Raw genomic sequence first — 19,728 nt, 5'->3', positions numbered from 1 at the left:
TTCCACCTTCAGCCCCCTGGTGACTGACAGTGTCAGATATGCACGAGGTCACCCGAGGGATTGCACAAAGCCCATCGGATTCTTGCAGGAGGCCTCGCCTCTTAGGTCACTCTTGCCCTGGCTGGCGCCCGGCCTGAATCTTCACCCAGGGCCCAGCGGAGCTCTTCTTGAGCAGCCTGGGAGTTGGCTCCTGGCTGGGCAGCCACTACGGGGTGACCCATGCTGCTTTCCTGGGTGGGGACGTTTCGGCTCAGCCTCTGTTACTTAATGTTCCTTTTTGTGTAACTTCCTCGTGGGGGTTCTTCATGACCGGTAAGCCGGCGTCAGGGCCGCTGCAGGGAGGAGGGTGAGGCCCACCGGTGGAGTGCATTTCTGTCGCTCTCCTGGGTGCCCGGGCCCGTTTCTGAGCTGCCCTGAGCTGATGTATACCTCTGACTCTTGGGTGAGGAGTTCTGCCTTGGGGGCCTCGAGGCAGGGGCTCAGGTGTGTAACCAGAGGAAGGGGGTGCTACCTGCAGGGGTGCTGTTCATCCACTGCTCTGGACTCTTGCCTTACGAGTCCCCAAAACTCATAGCCACCTACTATCCCGAGTTTAAATGAGATGCTGTCCCGGGCCTTTATTAGCATCTTGTGCCATCCCGGCTGATCTGGGACAGGATAGCGGGTCCCAGTTTTGGGTGCCGGCTGATGCACTAATGGGCCAGGGATAGCGTTTGTCACCTGCAGACTAAACTCTTTCCTCTCTCCTGTCAGGCTGTCGAGCATTGCAAGCGTCACGTGTGGAACTAGAAGGCGCGGTCTGTCTTAGAGAAACTGCAGCATCTTTTCCTGCTTGTGTCTGGGGGAACGAACACACAGATCTGTTGGCTTTGTTGTTATAAAAATGATTGATAGGATCCCTCTCCCTCAGTCCCTTTCTTCTCGCCCTCATCTTAGCATTGCTGTCAGCAGGCCGCTGGCGTAGCTGCTTCAGTGTCCCTTTCCTCCCTGCTACATGGATGCCGACATACCGTACACTGGAGGTCTCTTGAGTCTGTCCCTGCATGGTGGGTACCCGGAGGAGACGGGGCTCTGGCTGTGGGCATGAGCCAGAGCCTCTTGACTGAGGTTGTCCGTCCTCCTGGATGGGCCTTGGGTGCTGAGGGCTCCGGAGGCCTGCTCTAAGGAGGGACCTTCCCTCCTCGTGGGCCTGCTGACTGCCAGACAGAGGCAGTTTTATATGAAAGATGAGAGGCTCAGAATAATTATTAGGCTTTTTAAACAAACAAACAAACAATGTGGTCCTCACTGTAATAGAGCTGCTGGAAGCAGCCGCTCAGGAGACCTGGTGGGGCCGGGCTTGCTACCGTTGGGTCAGCCTTTGATTCGTCTTTCCCGGTTGATGCTGTGTTTGGAGTTCTGTGGTTTGGGGTGGGAGGGGAAAAAACCTGCATGAATGTAACCTGCTAGCTCTTTGTGGAGGTCCTGGGGGCCTGCTTTTGTGCGTGTGGACAGTGGTGACTGCGTCATGCCTGCTCTTGTGTCCACCCTGCTGCTCAGCGCCGCCGTTGCTCTGGGCGGTACAGCCCCCTCCCCTCTGACCCCCCCCCTCCCTGTAGATGGTCTTTCCCTCTGACCTCCCCCTCCCTGTAGATGGTCTTTCTGACCTGCGAATAAATGTGGATGACAAGCTCCTAAGCGTCTGGCTTCCAGGTAGAGGGGCTGCTGGCCTGGGGCCTCAGCCGTCGCCCTGCCTTCTCTCCAGTTGGCTGCATCCTCTCCTCCACTTGCAGTTGCCAGGAGACGGCAAGATGCGCAGTTGCTACTAAATGAACTTACCGATTTTGTTTGTTTGTTTTGCACTAAAATTTCTGTGATTTAACAATAAAGTCTGTCAACCAGAGGCCGAGTGTTTCTGTGACACCTCAGCCAGAAGAGTGGCTGCTGATACGCTCCGAGGCCGTGAACCTGTAAGTGCCCAGCAGTCCTATGGCCCCGTTTGGCCAGAGAAAGAAAATGCCATCTGGTCCTCCCTGACACACCTGGGGCCAGCAGTGGGCAGGGGAGTGCCCCCAAAGGTGGGTCCAGAGCTGCCCTGTCCTTACCCCTGCAACCCGCCGGCCCAGCCCCACGGGTGGTTTACCAGAGCCAGAGTGAATTGCCGGTTCCTTGTGACTTTTTTTTTTTTTTTAAATTCAGACCATTCCAGAAACGTTCAGTGCGTATCAGTTGAACAAAACCAAGGGGAGAATATGGAGGGAATAACTTAATTTAAAAAAGGAATACACACGAACACTATATTCAAAACCCAAGGGAACATCAGTCGTTTTATGAGCCCGGCACGTTTGGAAAGCCAGTGAAATGGGAGAATGCCGTTGGCTGACAATGACCATGTCTGTGTGGGGAAGCAGGGATTACTCACTGCCCCCACCTGGATGTCCGGCCAGGGATGTGGCAGAAATGCACTGGGACTTGAACTGGGGTCAGAGAGTCAAGGCCAGGCAGGGTATGCCTGCTCTGGGCTCCCTCCCCGGTGCTGGACGCCTGTGCCGTGAGGCGGGGTGGGAGGGGAAGAGGGCCAGCTTGGCCTCTTGGTGACCCTCCTTACCTCGTTCTTAGATACTCACCATTTCTGTTTGGTTTTCTTAAAAAAATAACATTTTATGAAGGTAGAGATCAGATGCCGAATGAGCGTCTGGCAAAAGTGGAATCTGAGCAGCTGACGTGGGCCCTGCTTCTGGGCCGACCCAAGGCTGCGCGCCCAGAGCTGCCTAGGGAGGGCCCTCCCCCGCCCGGAGGTCCTGCCCCTGCTCTCGCCCCGGGAGGGGTGGGGTTGGGCTGCTCATACCCGTCGGGCTCCCCCCATCTAGTCATAGCTCTGTGATCTCCAGGGGGCTCTCCACGATCACGTCGCGAAGCTTGTGCCGGGGCGTGGATTTGGCGGACTCGGTGCGGGCGTTGCGCTCGAAGGCGCTGGCTTCGGCGGCGGTCAGCGTCTCCAGCGAGCGGCCCAGGCCCTTCTGGTCGTCCTCGGGCAGGCTGTTGAGGTCGGTAGCCAGCAGCGTGCCCGTGCTGCCGTGCGTCACGTGGATCCCGCCTGGCCCTCTGAGCTCCGTAGGTGGCTTGTGGCAGAAGCGCAGGCTGCCCTGGCCGGGGCTGCGCTCCCCTGGCTCCTCTTCCAGCTCAGTCTGGATCAGCTGCAAGAGGCCGGGACCCGCACATGTTCAGGGCAGGCCCAGGCCCTGAGCAGGTGGATGGCCCCGAGTCCCACCTGCTATGGGCCTGTCGCCTCCCTGCTGCACACGAGGACCCCTGGGCTCGTGCCGCAGCAGGCCTGTGCGGCCTGTGGCAGTGTTTCTCAAACTGGGTACAAAGGGGAGCCGTGGATACTTCTGGTGCTACAGATGTGTTGTCCGGAGCGTGGGCTTCCTATGAGAATCTTTCAGATCTCCTGTATTCACTTTGATCTATAAAGACCCTGTGACTGCGGTTGTGGCATCTGGATTGGTTACCACGTTGGCCTTAAGCAGGACCAGCTCCTAACTGTGGCCAGCTGGAAAGTGTCCACAGTTGAAGCTGGAGGGGATTAATAAGGTAGAGCAGAGACTCACAAATGGCACTTTTGTCCTGTGTGGAGCTGTTCAGTTTTAGCTACTCCAGTTGAGAATATTGGCCCAGCTGGAAATCTGGGTTTTTAGATAAAGTCTGACTTTCTAAAGTGTTGACATATCACTGCAGGCAAATAAATATGTATATCTATTTGACCCTACAGCCAATTTCTTAAAATGATACCACCTCTCAAAGGTATCTTCTTGGGGCTCCTGAAGTCTAAGAAACACTGCCTCAACACCCACCCACCCCTGGGGAAGCCCACTGTGGAGCCCAGATAGCAGAAGCAGAGCCCGCCGTCTGACTCTCTGAGCCCCCACCCAGTGCAGTCTTGGGCCCTAGCTGCTGATCTCCAGAGACTCCGAGGAGGATGAACGAGAGAGAGAGAGAGCGCACCCCCAGGGCTGGGGCACAGCACACAGCTCCCGGCCCACCCGCTACCTCGGAGATGGAGGAGTGGCAGGAGGAGGCTTTTTGCACCATCCGCTGTGCAAAGAGCTTTTTGAGCCGCAGGTAATCCTCCAGGACCACCTTCAGCAGCGAGCCCTGGGGGAGGGAAAGTGTTAACCCCCAACCAAGGCCCTCCCCTGCCTGCGCCGCCCATCACTCACTCCCATAACTAACTCGGGTGGGGGTGACGGAAGGCACTCTGGGAGTGTAGGATGTACAGGCGTCTGATCCTAGGGTAGAGGACTGAGAGCAGAGCCTGGTGACGGCGGCCAGACAGAGCCCACGTGGGCTTGTATCTCAGAGTCCCGGCCTCCAGGACACTGCAGGCTGAAGCAGCTCCTTATCAGCCCGGGACCCTGGCCCCTCTCTGCCTTGGTGTTCTTGCCCCCGTGGAGGGCAGGTCTAGCTGAGTCCCTAGAGGTGGAGAAAGCTGTTTCCCAGGATCCTCCCCACTCCCTGCATCCTCTGGAGCAAGTCCGAGCTCAGCCCAGGGGTCTGGGTGCAGGAGCTGCGAGGAGGGCTCACCTTGATGGGCCCCTCCCGAATGATCTGGCCCAGCTTGGCAATGTCGTCATACTCCTGGATGGCCGCCCGCAGGTACCGGTCATCATCAGGCTTGACTGCTGCTGGTTCACGCCCAAAAGTTCCCTGGGGAGAGAGGGGGCGCGTTAGCTGGAGCTGAGGTAGACCGCGCACGCACACGTGCAGGGCAGTGGACCGGTTCCCCCGCAGCCAGCCAGCTCCTTGGCCAGCGATGGCAAAGAGCGTACGCTACCTCCACCTGTCCCTCCTGACTGTCCACCCCATCCCTGCCCGGCCCGGGCCTGGGCTCACGTGGGTGCGGGTGGGGCTGCTCCACAGGTCGGCGATCTCACTCAGGTTCTCCGGCAGGTCATCCTCGTGCTCTGCCTGGGCAGCCAGCTCCAGGTTCCGGCAGAAAGGATCCAGCCACACGGGGTTGGCCCTGCAGGTGGGGAGTGGGGTTGACTCCAGGCTCAAGTGGACAGATGCCCTTGAAGCCTCGCCCCTAACCCCCCCACCGTTTCCCAGGCCGTAGTTGTGCTTTTCACAGGACTGGGCCTTCAGGGCCGTGAGAGGCAGGGCCCTTGCCTGTGGTACCCGTGGGTGCGTCCTCCCGCCTCAGGATCCTGCTAGAACCAGGACAACGTGTCCATCTGGATCAGCTTTGGTGCAGAGTCCTCACCCTGTATCCGATGCCCAAAGCCTACGCCCCCTGGCACTTGGGACCCAGTCAGGGTGGGGAGCCCAACTCGGTGGAGAGAGAGGGGTACCCGGCCCAGCAGGGGGCGCCCACACCCCAGGTTTCAGCCAGTCCATGATGCCCTCAGTGCTTGAGAGGCAGCGGGGGCTTCACCGCAGCTGGGTCCTGGGTGGGTCTCCCCAAAGTGCACCCGGCCGGGTTCAGGGACACCACTTCTCACTCACCCGTCAAAGGAAAACTTGTTGGTGTTGGGCATGTCCATGATGTCAACGAAGCCGCGATTCCCTGCAGGAGAAGGGTTGGGGTGTGGGGGGAGGGGTAGACCCGGCTGGGGAGCTGGGCCTGAGCCAGCCCTGTGGGGCCCGGGCTGTCACCCTAGGCCCTCAGGGGCCCCTCCTGCCCTCCCGCCTCCCCACCCATCACAGCCCTCTGACCTGCCGAGCCAGCCACGATGGCTTTGAGCTTCCTCTTGTGTCTGGAAAGAAGCAGAGGGGCCGGTGAAGGAGGCTGCGGCTGGGCTGGCGTCTCAGGGCCTCATGGCCCTGCCTGCCTCCCTGACTGTCCCAGCAGCGGGGCTGGTCAGCCTGTCTCAAAAGGCAGGGCACGTAGGGGTCACTCACACGGTCCTGTAGTACCAGTTCATGAGGATGAAGAGCATGGCAGCCAGGAAGAGGAGAAGGGCCAGGACGATGGTCGCCATCTAGGGCAGCAGGGCCAAGCATGAGTGGCTGAGAGCACCCGGGGCAACAAGGGGATGGTGGGGGCGGTGTCACCAGGGGTACCTGCAGGGCGGACATGTCTTCGGGCAGCTGGATAGAGATGGCGGGCTGCACGTCTAGGACGTTGTAGTTCCGGAATAGATTCCTCAGCTGCTCCTTGTTTTCATCGATCATCTGGATCACCCTGGGCGAGGGGCAGGGGCCTCAGCTCCCATCCTCGGCCGTTCCCCGAGAGCCCGTCCCACTCAGGCCAGCCTGCCCCCACATTCACCCCCGACCAAGCCTTGCAAGATTAAGGCGCACCCAGCTCGGATAGCTCTGTATCTTACAGGGTTCACCATCCCTTCACACAAGCTCCTGTCTGCTGCTCACAGTTGCTGTAATACTCCCATTTCACACATGGGGAGGGTAAGGCTCCGGCGGGTGGAGCTCTGCTCATACACCCAGACCGTGTTCTCTCCACCCGCCCTGCCCACGTCTGGGGTAGAGCCCCCATACAGCAGGCCTGATGGCGTCATCTGTGACTCCTTAGTGGGTCCCCTCTCCGACTTCTAGGGCAGGGAGGCAGACCGAAAGACAGGCTGTGCACAGACGCCCACCCACCGGTCCACGTCCAGGATACGGTTGGTTTCGCGGTTCACCACGTGGATAAGCAGCTCTGTCTGTGCGAAGTTCACCCGACCCTTCGTGTCCACGTGGAACTAGGCGAGAAGGGGCATCATGGGGTGTGTGGCAGGAGCGAGGGATGGGATGGGCGCCTCTTCTAACAGCCTCTCCTGCCCTACCCTGCCAGTAAACCCATCCCTACTGGATGCTCACCAGGGGCCAAGCTTGATGCCAGTCACTGAACCAGGCACTACTATTAGCTCCCATTTTACAGATGAGGAAACTGAGACCCAGAGACCCGGAAGGACTTTCCCAAGGCCATGCATCTAGGAAATGACTGATCCCCTTCATACCCCTGACCTCTCTGCAATGCCCTGTCCCTGCGGCCTGGTCCCCCTTCTCCCTCCACTGCCCCACACCCCAACCCTTCTCCTGCAGGGTACCTGCACGTCATCGGTGTTGACAATGGCACCAGTGATGTTGGAGAGCAGGCGGATGAACTCCTCCTCGAAGCCACGCACACGGTCGGGGATCTCATTAATGACGATCTTGACCCGCTGGTCATCCCTCAGGATGTAGATGCCAATGATGGCTGTGTCATTGTGACCTGCCAGGTCTCGGGCCACAATGTCCACTACAAAGTAGCCAGGGCTGTAGGCCATGAAGAGATCGAAGGTGCGCAGGATGCCATCCACACTCCCTGTAGGGAAAGCCCGGGGGTGGTGCACTTTTTCTGGAGAATTCTAAGTTTTTATCTAAACGTGCTGCATATTAAAACACAACTTGGACAAGTTTGGGACTCTGCTGTCCCATGCTGGGATGCTACAGAACACTTCTGAGTTCCCTCAGTATCACCTCTCTGTCTCTTACACATACACGTGTGCTTCGTAATTCCACAGCCACAGCTGAGAGATGACCAGCAGTGGTACAGCATAGTCTGCTCTTAAAAGGCAGTAGACCTGGGTTCAAAATCTGCCACTTTCTAGCTTTGTGACCTGTAGCAAGCCTCTCTATGCTTATTAAGGTTAAGAGCAGTGCGAACTCAGAGGACAAAGGGATGGTGTCTAGTTGTGTGACCGGGGGTGGCAGCTCATGAACTAGACTACAAAGGGTGGCTAGCGGGAGCATATCTGAAGGCAGAGTTGGAGGTCAGAGTGGTATTCCAGGAGGTGAAGGCCACGGGAGGACGGTGTGGAGCAGGCTGAAGCCATGGTGAGCAGGTCAGCCTGGGTGGGCACAGTGCACTCAAGGGTAGTGAGGGGCTGTGAAACCAGAAAGAGGGATTAGGAGGAAGACTGGGGAGCTTTGAAAGCCAGGCCAAGGAGGCTGGATTGATTGCTGTGGGCAGAGAAGAGCAGGGAAGGGGCTGGAGCTGGAGGTATGGTAATGTGACACCCACTGGGACACCTTCTAGAACACCTTCTAGAACCTAACAAAGAGACGCTCAGCTATCCACACAGGCAGATTCACAAGCAAACATGCGTACTTCTACGTACAAGTGTGCTTTGTACACCTGGGGAGAATTCTGGCTCCCCAGTGCCTACCTAGCGCAACGCCTGATGCAGGCGAGGGTGAGGTGCACAAATGGAAGGATGGGTGGATCTATGGAAAGGAGAATGGGAGGATGGATGGACAGACGGACGGACAAATGGGTAGATGGGTGGGCAGATGGATGAATGAGAGGATGGATGGATGGGTGGACAGATAGATGAATAGGTGGGTGGACTGATGGATCGTTCAGTGGGATGGGTGGGTGGATGGATGAGGAGATGGGAAGAAGAAGAGAAGAAAGTGGGTGGGTAGATGTAGAGATGGATAGGTGGATTAGAGAATAGATCGAAAGATAGGTGGACGAATAAAAGGATTAACAGATAATGGCTGGCTGGCTGTCTGGCTGAAGGATGGATGAATGGATGGATGGGTGGGCTAATGGAAGGACTGACACAGCTGGTTGGCTGGCCGGCCACCTATACCCTGGGGTAACCCTACAGACCATATCTCCTCCAGACGATAGTCCATGAAGTGGCTGGAGCCCCTACCCATCGTGAAGACCTGGCCCACATCCTCAGAGTCATTGGCAAAGGCCCGGAAGTAGTGGATGGCCAGGATGCTGTAGAAGACGAGGCTGTTGTTGCCAATATCTGCATCCAGGGCCAGCACTTGGATCAACTCTGAGCCCATTTTAGCGTCGGTGGCCACTCCTGCAGGAACGGGCAAGCGGGTGTAAGCGGCAGAGCAGAGGCCATCCCACACCCCAGGCCCAGGCTCTGGTCCCTGCACCTGCAGTGTACTCAGCCTTGGTGAAGCGTGGTGGCTGGTCGTTGATGTCCTCCAGCACGACACGCACTTCCTGCAGGGTGAGGTCAGTGACCAGGTCCAGGGCTAGGGAGTGCCCCCGGGGAGGTGTCCAGCTGCGATTGCTTGAGGCCTTGACGATGAAGGAGAAGACAGCTTCGCGCTCCCTGTCCAGGTCCCGCAGCACCAGCAGACGCCCGTCGGGCTGCAGCTGGAAGTTCTTCTCTTCGTCGCCGGCTGAGGGGGGGACCATGGCACAGCGTGAGGGGCAGGGCGGGGGCATATTTGGGTCATCTCCAGCCCCAGGGTAGGTAGGCACTAGCCCCGTCAGGCCTCACCTGCGATGAAGTAGTACACGATGGCGTTGGGGCCCTCGTCTGCGTCCACAGCGCCTGTCACGTTGCCCACGAGGGTGCCACGTGGTGAGTGCTCGGGAACTGTCATCAACTGGTACTGGGGGCTGCCTTTCTGCAGGGGGAGAGGGAGGTCATGGGAGGCCAAGGGAAGGCCTGAGCTCCTGGCTCCTGCCAGAGGGCCCTAGGCAGTGTTTTTGTGGGTGCTGAGGGAATTTTTTGCCCAGGCCTTGTGGGGCGAGAGAAATTGCTGTAACCTCAAGGGAGCAAGGGCTGGGCTGGAGACACTCCAGCTCTGCCCTCAGGGAGTGTCACCCGTGACATCCGCCATGAGGGCAGGGCTGGGTTTGGCACATTCTCTGAAGTCTCCCAGCACTTAGATGGATGTTTGAATGAGGAGGGCATGAGCTTGAGCGTGCTCTCTCTCTGTCTCTCTCACACACACACGCACGCACGCACGCACGCACACGGTCTCCAGGGAACATTACATCCTAGGTGCACACAAGAAGAAAAAACCAAGTTAGAGAGTCTGAGTCCACATGAAGAGGTTCAGCCCCAGCTCGCTAAAGCAGAACTGATTTTCAGGCTTCTTGTGTGAGCGCGTATACAAACATGGGAACATCAGCTCCACGAGTCAGGCATTTTTGTCAGCTTTTTTGGCTTTTTTTTTTTTCTTTTGTCTGCTTTTTTGACTGCTGGATAATGCCTTGACCTAGTAGCTGCTCAATAAATATTCTGTGAAGTGCTGTGCAGTTTCCACATGTAACCACGTGTGTCTACGGCACAGTGTGCACAGGAAAGTGTGTGCTTGCAGGCAGGTGAGTCCCTGTGTGGGTGACCAGTGCAGGGGATGGGTGAGCTCACCGGAGGCCTCACGAAGAGGGGTTCGTTGTCATCGATGTCCTCCAGGGCCACCAGCAGTGGCTGCATAGTCTCATAAGGCACCGGCTGGCCCAAGTCGCTGGCCACCAGGATGAGCTGGGGGGCGGAGAAGTGCAGTCAGAGGAAGAGACGAAGGGCCCCAGGCAGGCATCCCCAGAGGACAGGTCACTACCCTCGCAGACATTCTAGGTGGGGACATTGTGGTCCTGTGCCCAGAGCAGTCTCTTCTTTGGCCCCGCCCCTCATGCCATGCCCCACCCCCTTACACTGTACACTGCCTGCTTCTCTCTGTCCAGGCGCTGCGCGGTCTGGATGAGCCCACTGACTGGGTCGATGGTGAAGTACTCCCAGTCCCGGTTGCCTGTTGTCTTCAGGAAGCTGTAGCGCACGGCCCCATTGAGGCCCTCGTCCTCGTCTGTGGCATAGACCTCGTACACGTTGGAGCGCAGTGGGATCTCCTGCAGGGGGCACAGGAGGGAGGCTCCTGGGGCATCTTGAGAGAATCCCAGCTCCCAGACCCGATGGAGCTCTTGTTCTTTCTCCTCCCCTAGCAGAATGTCCTCGCCACCTTTCAGCATCCTTAGGAAACGCCTGTCTGCTTGGCTGGACTCTCCTGGAGTCTGAGCATCTGCTAGAACATCCCTTCACCCCACCCCCAGCTAAGGCCACTGCCCACTGAAAGTCCAGCCTGGGATCCACCATGCTGCAGACTCTCTCAGGGCGACACCCTTCCGGGGGCTATCCCATCCCTCCGATCCCACTGCATGCTGAGGTTTAGAAGACAGAAGGGGAATCCCAAAGCTGAGGCCACAGCCACCCTCTGTTCCCAGGTCTGTCTTGCTCTCTTCTACCCCAATCACAGAAGTTCTAGGTATCCCCAAACAACACCATCCACCCAACGGGGTACCTGAAAATGGGGGGCATGCAGGTAGGGTGACATGGTATGACATGGTGGCTAGAGACTGGACACGTGCATGCTAATCTGTTACTAAATCACCACGTGACCTAGACACGTCGCTTCACCTCTCTCTGCCTCAGCCTCCCGAGTTCGAATTAAGTCTGAGATATCAAAAAACCCAATTTACGTCAGACATTGACCCATGAAAAGGCTGCCAAGGGCACAAGAAAAAAACAAGTTTCTTTGCTTTTAGTTCAAAAATGATCAGCTCAGCATGGTTTCACTGTTTACCTCATTGATCACGACAATCAGAAACTCCAAATGGCAGTCACATCTAATTGACAGAAAGTGGGATGACAGACATAATTCCTTAACAAATGCTGGTTGTTTGGAAGACATGAACCTTTCAAAATAGGGACCCCTTGAAGGGAAAAAACTTAGTAAAAGGGGGGGCTTTGGCGTGCAAAAGAACTAGATTATTATTAATTGATACCCTGCCTCACGCTACAAAAAAAGATTTGAGGCAGCTTACGAGAATGCATACACAACAATAAGAGTAAATAAGTTAAAAAAAAAATCAGGGTAAAGAAAAACCATGGTTGGCAGGAAGATGGAAACTGAGGGATGGGAGATAAGGCGTGTGTGCTAAGTCCCTGCAACATCATTCACGGTGGGCTGACCACTATGAGCTCCCTAGTGGGCAAAGCAAAGAGGGCCACTGCATCATTGCAGTAGACACAGGAAAGGGCAAATCACAAGGTAAAAGCATAGAGTTTCCTAGAGCTCAGCCCTGGGAGAAATTTCTCTTGTGGGACCTCAAAGAGGAGATAGAGTGACAGCAAGGACTTAACACTGACATTCTGAGATGTGGAGACATGCTGAAGTTTGGGGAGCAAAGAACAAGTGGGAGACACCCCAAGTATTCTACCAAGGAGCATTTTGGGCTTGGGTGCTGAGAGGAAGGAGGGGAAGGGCAGGAGTCAAAGGAGTACTTCCCCATCTTTACAAGACAACTGAGAGCAAGGCATGAAAGAAGAATTGGAGGTAGTCAGAAGCTCAGCCACTTCCCCTTGTTTCTTATTTTGATGCACATCCTCAAGTCCCAGGCTGTCTCCACACTGGTATCAGCAGGAACAACAGACGGACGGAAGGGGCTATGTGTTTATTTTGAGACAAGTGTAGGGGAAGTGACTTGCGGGGAGACTGTCCTTCTTGCAGACGTTTAGGAGCAAGAGATGGGGCATCTACTATTATAAGTCCCACTTTGCAGATGAAAAAACAGACTCAGAGAAGTCACTTGCTCAAGGTCATTTGGCTGGTAAGCGATAGAGTCTGATGTGAATCCAAGAGCCTTTGCTGGCCCAGCCCTTCTTACTAGCGACTGTTCAATACTGCCCTGTGTGGCACTGAGCTGGCCCGTTCCCTACTCTGGCCTCAGTTTCCCTGCTTTTGCAGTGGGGGCCCCTTTACCCTCTCAGGCTGCAGGATGACTGCAGGATGGAGAAGCGGGCTGAATACTGGAAGGGGGTGTAGGTAGCAGGAGGCCCCGGGGGTCAGCAGTACCTCTTTGATGTGGAGGATGGTGCCATTGGGTGGGCGCACGAAGATGGGGCGGTTGTCGTTGACGTCGATGACCTCCACCAGGAGCATGGCGGTGCCCCAGAGTGGGGGCTGTCCGCCATCCGTGGCCACCACGGTCAGGTTGAACCTCTCGTAGGACTTCAGTGGCCGCTTTGTGGTCACCAGGCCCGAGTCCATGTCCACGTGGAAGGCCTCTGGCAGGTGGGGGCAGGAGAGCAGGGCATGGCTCCAACTGAGACCTCCTTCCCATCCTTCCTCCTATTACGCCTGGCCTGGGGCTGCAGGAAGGCAGCCTGCCCCTCCCACCCCCTAAGGCATCCTTGGTGGGGAGCAGGCTACATACCCACGCCCGGGCCCTCGAGGGAGTAGGCCAGCTCCGCATTGGAGCCCTCATCCTGGTCGGTGGCCATCATGGTGATGACGGAGGTGCCCGCTGGCTCATTCTCATACACGCTCGTGCTGAACTGGGGCTTGGAGAACTGTGGCCGGCAGTCATTGATGTCCAACACCTGGATTACCACCTGGAGGGGAGGGTGAGCTCAAAGGTCAGGAGCACATTGGGGGCTGCTTCCGGTGACCCGGTCACACAGGATTAAGCCCAGGTGGACAGTGCCCACTGTTTAGTCTGACCCCAAACTATTGATTTAACCCCCTGACCCTCAGTTTCCTTAGGTGTACGTTGGGGACAATAGGATTTTCTCTCTCAGGGGCTTGTGAGGCTCGTCCGTGATGGTCTATGCGCAGTCCCTGGCCTGAGTGAATGCTCGGCAACTCGTACCGTGGTTAACAGGTCATCTGTGTCTGGGTCCTGAAGCGGGGACTCCTCCCCACATAGCTCCTACTCTGTCCTCTGTTCCTTCCCACAGTGGCCCCATATATCTGACTCTACTTTCTGGACGCCCCTCTTGACTGGGATTTGTGTCTGGCCTGGGACTGGGCTCTGTCTGCTGACCCCAGAGCCCAGGGCAGGTCCTGTGGATACACCAGGAGGCCCTTTCTCCCTGGCTGCTGTGGCCCTGCCTGACTGCATCCGTAACAGAGCCCTTCACAGCCATGATTTTAAGAACCCCTTTCAGGGCACAAAGCGCTTTCCCACCTCGCATCTCCTGGACTCACCGCCAGGCTGGGAGGGAGGCATCATCGTCACTGCCCCTGCCCTCCACTCCCTGCAGCTTTGACAACCGAGGCTCAGAGAGGTTACATGACAAATGCAGTGCACTCAGCTAGTGGAACCTCAGGCTTCTGACTACAAATACTGTGCTCTTCCCAATACAGCACGTGCCTCTGTGACAGGACAGAATGCAGGTATGTGCGAGCGCTCCCAGCTCGGTTGCCTACCTGCCAAAGAGAATTCTTCTTTGCCCACCCAGCTTCTCACCTCCCCACCCTTCAGGAGACTTTTCTTTGGATGGTTAGGTTATTGCTGAGAATTGGAAGAACTGAATACAGAAAGACAGGACTGGAAAGGGCAGAAAGAAGGGGGAGAAAGAAAGAGAAAGCAAAGTCTTGAGGTGTGGGACTCTGGATGGAAATGGGGACAGAGCCTAAAGGTGGGATGCTGGCCTCCCCAGAGCAACTGTGTGGACAGTAGACCCGGAATGGAAATGGGGTTGTGAATTTGATCCCTCATTAATGTTCTTTTTTTTTTTTTGGCCTAAAATAAGGAATTTATTCTCTCACTGTTCTGAAGACCAAAGTTCCTCATTAATGTTAAGAGACATAAAGATAAATGCTTTATAATTATGTTTGGTTGCTGGACTGTGTTTCTTTCAATGGGACAGCATGGAGACACTGGGCCATGTGGAGCCCCAGCCTTTATTTGGGTTACACCCAGGTATGTTTAGCTGCCTTAGCAGGGGTCTGACACAAGAAGTTTCTCCTACAGAGGCCCCGTCTCCCTGAGCCACAGCCATCGTGAACCCCCAGCTAAGCTCTTGCCTCTCCTTCCTGCCACCGCACCTCTTGAGGGGCCAGGGTGGTTCTGTTCCTGCCCTGCAGCAGCCATGCTCTAAAGGCTTTGCCTACTGCCTCCACAATGGCAGTCCTTAGTGTCTCTGCTCCACGCAAGGGTCCCTCACCTGCACCGAATTTTCTCGACGGTTGCTGGCTACATCTCCAGGGTTATCTTTGGCCAAGGCAGTCAGGATGTAGTGAGCCTTCTTCTCCCGGTCCAGAGAGGACAGAACATAGATGTCACCCTAGTAGGGGGAGGGTGGAGTCAGGTCCTTCATCAATTCAACAGGTATTTATTGAGCATCTGCTATGTGCAGTCACTGTTCTGGGCTCTGGAGATATAGCACTGAAGAGACCACAGCCCCTGTGCCCCGTGCAGCTCTCATTCTAGTGGTTCTTCTTGTCCTTACTACCCCAGTTCACCTGGAGATGGGATGAATGGCCCAGGCTGGAGCTCACTACCTGGCCAGGTACAAAGTAGTACTCCATAAGTATTCACTGTTCATGGTGCCAGGCCAGGAGTGTGTTTTATTGTTCACACCAAGAGGAAGGAGAGCAACCCTGCTGAAAGGGCAGAGTGCAGGGGGATGTGGGCAGGCGGTGGGAGGGAAAGTCCAGCTCCAGCCCCACAGCTGGGGAAGGCCCTGCCTGGCCAGCCACCCCCAGGCCACAGGGCTCTCTCGCTGTACTGCAAGAGCAACTTTGAACCAATTTGCCGACATTTAAAATCATCACCCATTTTTCTCTTGAACTTCTGCATTCCTACAAGTCTGAGACCCATGGGAGCATGGGGGCTATGTCCATGGGTGCTTCTTCCCTCTCCCAGCACTGAGGATGGGGCCATGTATACAGTAGGTGCTCAAATACTGCGCCCACTTTCCGCAGAGCTTCCTATTTTTGACAGTTTCAAAAAGCAGTCGCATGGACTTGAATCAAGTCTTCCGGTCTGGTGGAGACACATCTCAGTTTTTGTCCCACAAGGGGCTAGTTCCAAAAGACTTTGGCCACTTCCTCCCATGTCTCCTGGGACAGAAAGGCCGCAGTCTACAGGATGTCTGGGACTCTGAGAACAGGGCTTGCCAACTTGGCTGAAAGACCTCTGAGGCTATAGATGTCCAGGTGGCAGGACCCAGAAACAGGGGGATGACTGTAATACTTTTGGTGGCTTCTCAGCCTGTGACCCTGGGCCCTTCCCACTTCCCACTCCCCAAACCCAGGCCCTCCGTTGCCCACTCACTGTGTCGGGGTTGATAGCAAACTTGCCCTCGCCGTCCACAAGGCTGTACTCAATGAGGGCGAAGTTGCCTGAGTCGGCATCAGTAGCAGTGACTCTCAGGATGACTGTGCCCACAGGAGCATCCTCAAAGATGGCTCCCTGGAGCCCAGTGGGCAGGGAGAAAGCACGGGCCATGGTCAGTCCTAGAGTCTCAGCCCTTGCCCGAGAAACTCACTGATGCAGACAACCCAGGGCATCAAGCTACTCATGGGTGGTCATTCCCACGGGACTTAAAGGCTGGCAGGGTGGGAGTGGGAGATGCCCAAAGGTGCCAAGGAACGGATGCAGGTCCCAGACCCAATTTGTTGGCCTGGCCACCCACCTGGTAGGAGAGTTGGTCAAAGATGGGGTTGTTGTCATTGATGTCCACAATCTCCAGGTAGACAGGAATCTCAGCTGCCCGGGGTGGGGACCCATTGTCTGAGGCCCTCACGGTAAAGTTGAGCCAGTGCACTTCCTCATAGTCCACCGTCCGATTGGCAATGACCTTGCCTGAGGCACAGAGACACCCACTGCCCTTTTGGCCACTCCTCACTCGTGGAAGCTCTCTGAAGTATGAAGAGAGGGATCTGGGGCTCTGAGGGATGAGTGTGGTCCCTTGAAGGAGGAGGGTAGCCAGGCAGCACTGCCCAGGCCAGAGGGCCGAGAATCACTGGCATCCAGCTGTTCTCCTATTCACAAGTCAAAGGCATGTACACTAACACGCTGAGGACCTCCCCTGGGACAATTCCCTCTTGGGCTTCTTGCCCCCTGAGTGATACTAACTGTGGAGGTTGGATGGTAGAGAGGGTGATGGAGTATTCCGGGTTTCCAGCAGACACCGAAAGGGGCTTCCATGCCGACCCAGAGCTAGGCACTCTGTCCTTGCCTGTAGTTCGGGCATCTGGGAGTGACTAGAATGTTAGCCGTACTGGATCTGGCCTAGCCCGCTGAGGGGCCCCAACTGGAGGGTGAGAAGCGAGCCATGGTCCCTCTCGGGGGCTAAGCAGGCACAGACACGTTCCCCAACCCTCCTCTGGCGGATTTCCCACCTACCTGCTGAGGAGTCTTCCAGCTGGACATAGCCCGGGGGTATCAGGTCCAGCAGGCTGTAGGTGATCAGCCCATTGAGGCCCTTGTCGGGGTCCACGGCTGCCACGGCGATGAGCGTGGTGCCTGGGGTGGCCCCCTCCAGGACCCTCTCCGTGTAGTAGGTGATCCCGAAGGGCTTGAATTGGGGCGTGTTATCGTTGACGTCCAGGATGTTGACCGTCAGCTTGGCTGGGGTGGAGGCAGGGGGTGAGTGTGGCATGAATGGGCCCCAGTGTGGCTGGGCCAGGCCTTCCTAAGTCTCAACCAAACCCAGAGGGGATGGCAGCATCTCACAGTCCTCCTGGGGCTCCCTAAAGCTTGCCCCAAGCCTCAGGTGGTGGCATGGCACGTGACCCTCGCCTCCGGTGTGGTCACTCACTCTTCCATTGGGAAAGGGGCTCGGGTTCTGCCAACTGGCTGGGTAACCCTGGTGGAACCCCTGGCCTTCGCTGTGCCTCAGTTTCCTAACCTGTCCCATGAGACGGGACTAAGATGATCTTTAAGACCCTTTTCATGATTCAGCCTTTTGTTTCCTCTCTGAGTTGTTCCCTCTATATAACCAGCCTGGGCCCTTTGCCTCTCTGAGCCTGGGACAAGTATTGGGTTGGCCAAAAAGTTCGTTCGGGTTTTTCTGTAAGATGCCATGGAAAAGCCTGAATGAACTTTTTGGCCAACCCACAGGAGAAGACCAGGTCTGCCCTTCCTTCCTGAAAACTTGGGCCTCTGGGCTGTAAAGATAAGCCAGTATCTGCCAGGCCTATCTCCCCACCCCAGCAGCTGTCCTTGTCTCATGGCAGAGTCCACGTGAGGCCACCCCATCCCTACACCCTCCTCCCCACTCCCTGCTTGGCCCACACAAAATCCAGTGCCTCTAAGCAGCCCGTCCGGGCTCAGGCTGCAGGCGGGGTGGCCTGTGCCCAGCTGCAGAAGGCAGCATGCGTGCCCCTCTCTTCTCTGCCGTGGTGCCAGGGTGGTGTCTGTGGCCTCAATTCACCTTTCCTTGCTCTTTGCTTCCTCTGGCCTGACCAGGTGGCTTCTTTTCAGACCTGAAGTTCCTATCTCACATCCAACCACAACCTGCTTCCCAGTTCTGACAATGGGATTCCAACCTAAGTCTCTGTCAACCCATCCTTTTCTCAGTCCCCTTCCAGCCTCTACCAAGCCTTCTCCCTACTCTGAGCCTTTGGAGTTCAAGATCACACACAATTCTGGGCTTCTGGATCCCCCACTGCTGAGCTCTGCCTGACAGCTGGGACCCAGGGCCTCCCTCAGCCTCACTGTAGCTGCCATCTCCCCTCCCCCCCGTGGCAGCCCCGTAGCTGGGTCCCGCTGCTCCCCCCCGGGGCCAGGCCTGTGCCGGTTCTGGGCCTGTCTCTCTACGGGCTCATGTGGGAGATGCCTGTGGGGAGCCTTACCATTTGGCACACTGACGGAGAGCTCTGGTAGGTCGCTGGCATTGTCAATCACTGAGAGAGTGACCTCATAGGTGGCAACCAGTTCCCGGTTCAGGGGGGATTTCACCATTACAGACCCTGTAGACCAGACCAGGTCAGGTTCAGCCCGAAGGGAACCCCCTAAAATCTGGGCCTCCCAGGGGTGCTCCTGGCCAACGCTCCCAATCCCCACCAAGGGCAATGATCCCCAAAGGACCCAGGACTTGCCGGTCTCATCTTTGGCTGGGATGACACCACAGCCGTCTGCAAGCTGGGGGCACGTCACTCTGCCCCTCACTCACCGCTTACTAGCCGGGCAATTATTTAACCTCCCTACACTCTGTTTCCTCATTTGTAAGATGAGGATAATTACAGTACCTACCACAGAGGGCTATTTGGAGGATTATAACAATTAACTGAATTTACATTTGTAAAGGGCTTAGAACAGTGCTTGGCACTTAGAAAAAGTGCTATGTAATTGCTTGTTTAAAAAATGCCTGTTGGGGGCTTCCCTGGTGGTGCAGTGGTTGAGAGTCCGCCTGCCGATGCAGGGGACACGGGTTCGTGCCCCGGCCCGGGAAGATCCCACATGCCGCGGAGCGGCTGGGTCCATGAGCCATGGCCGCTGAGCCTGCGTCTGGAGCCTGTGCTCCGCAACGGGAGAGGCCACACCAGTGAGAGGCCCGCATACCACAAACAAACAAACAAACAAACAAAAAAACCCCTGCTTGTTGGAATTCCCTGGCTGTCCAGTGGTTAGGACTCCACGCTTCGTGGCCAAAAAAAAAAAGATGCTTGTATTCCACAACCATTGAACTTATGGTTAAAAATGGTTATGATGGTAAATTTTATATGTATTTTATCAAGATTAAAAAAATGCTTGTATTCTAGGGAGATCAAGCATAAAGGAAGGTCAAGGCAGCTAAGAAGCCCTGAGGGGGTTCCCTGGAGGGGACAGTGGTGGCACAGCCTAGGCAGTAAGGCCCACCCCTTTGTCTTGATTACGTGGGACAGGACGCGGCTGGGCTGCCTGGGGCACCGTGAAAGGAGCACCGCCCTACGGCAGTACTAGCAAGGAGCTGTTTCCTTCTCTCCTACCCAACGCCTCCCCAAGCCCCTGCCTGCCCTCCAGAGGCTTGGGCTTGAACTGGACAGAACGAGTTTTGCCCATCTCAGCCTGGCTCTGTTGGGACCTCTCTTCTTCCTGCCAGTTTGAGGGCCTGGTGGCTCTTCCTCCCATTGGCCTCATCCTAGGGTGAAACCTCTTCTCTCTCTCTTTTCCCAGCTCCCTCTCAGGCGTTGGGGTGTCTGGGATTCCCGTCCCCCTGGCAGATCCCTCTGCTGAGCTCCTGTCCTCCTCGGGGCCCCAGCCAGGGGGCAGTCACTTACCCTGGGCCGCCG

General features: G+C 56.4%; 2 protein-coding genes across 4 annotated transcripts in view; one reads left to right on the top strand and one right to left on the bottom strand.

Moving 5' to 3' along the window:
- The window catches only part of PSAP (prosaposin), a 34,022-nt gene extending 32,140 nt beyond the window's left edge, over positions 1-1,882 (top strand). For both annotated transcript variants that reach the window (XM_082673847.1, XM_082673846.1), the window contains exon 14: positions 754-1,882. In XM_082673847.1, coding sequence (XP_082529973.1) covers positions 754-789 — 36 coding nt within the window. In that variant the 3' untranslated portion in view covers positions 790-1,882. The remainder of the gene's footprint in view (positions 1-753) is intronic.
- LOC309834781 (cadherin-23-like) lies at positions 1,263-18,418 on the bottom strand (the record flags this gene model as incomplete). 2 transcript variants are annotated; one of them, XM_082673844.1, is made up of 22 exons in its annotated part: positions 1,263-3,176; positions 4,030-4,134; positions 4,564-4,686; positions 4,873-5,002; positions 5,485-5,545; positions 5,695-5,735; positions 5,881-5,960; positions 6,043-6,163; positions 6,583-6,680; positions 7,029-7,285; positions 8,625-8,786; positions 8,866-9,117; positions 9,219-9,348; positions 10,098-10,211; positions 10,382-10,573; positions 12,577-12,788; positions 12,938-13,115; positions 14,673-14,792; positions 15,785-15,922; positions 16,146-16,315; positions 16,859-17,083; positions 18,310-18,418. In XM_082673844.1, the coding sequence occupies 22 exons, from the start codon at positions 18,416-18,418 to the stop codon at positions 2,850-2,852; spliced, it is 3,345 nt and encodes a 1,114-aa protein (XP_082529970.1). In that variant the 3' UTR covers positions 1,263-2,849. The 2 variants fall into 2 exon arrangements, with proteins under 2 accessions (XP_082529970.1, XP_082529971.1); XM_082673845.1 differs by lacking the exon at positions 4,030-4,134.
- Between the last annotated feature and the right edge of the window lie 1,310 nt (positions 18,419-19,728).

Source organism: Grampus griseus (genome assembly GCF_964374135.1).
Source record: "Grampus griseus genome assembly, chromosome: 16".
NCBI classification, from domain to species: Eukaryota; Metazoa; Chordata; class Mammalia; order Artiodactyla; family Delphinidae; genus Grampus; species Grampus griseus.
Note: the sequence above shows the minus strand (reverse complement) of the source record. Positions and strands in the feature narration are given on the sequence as shown.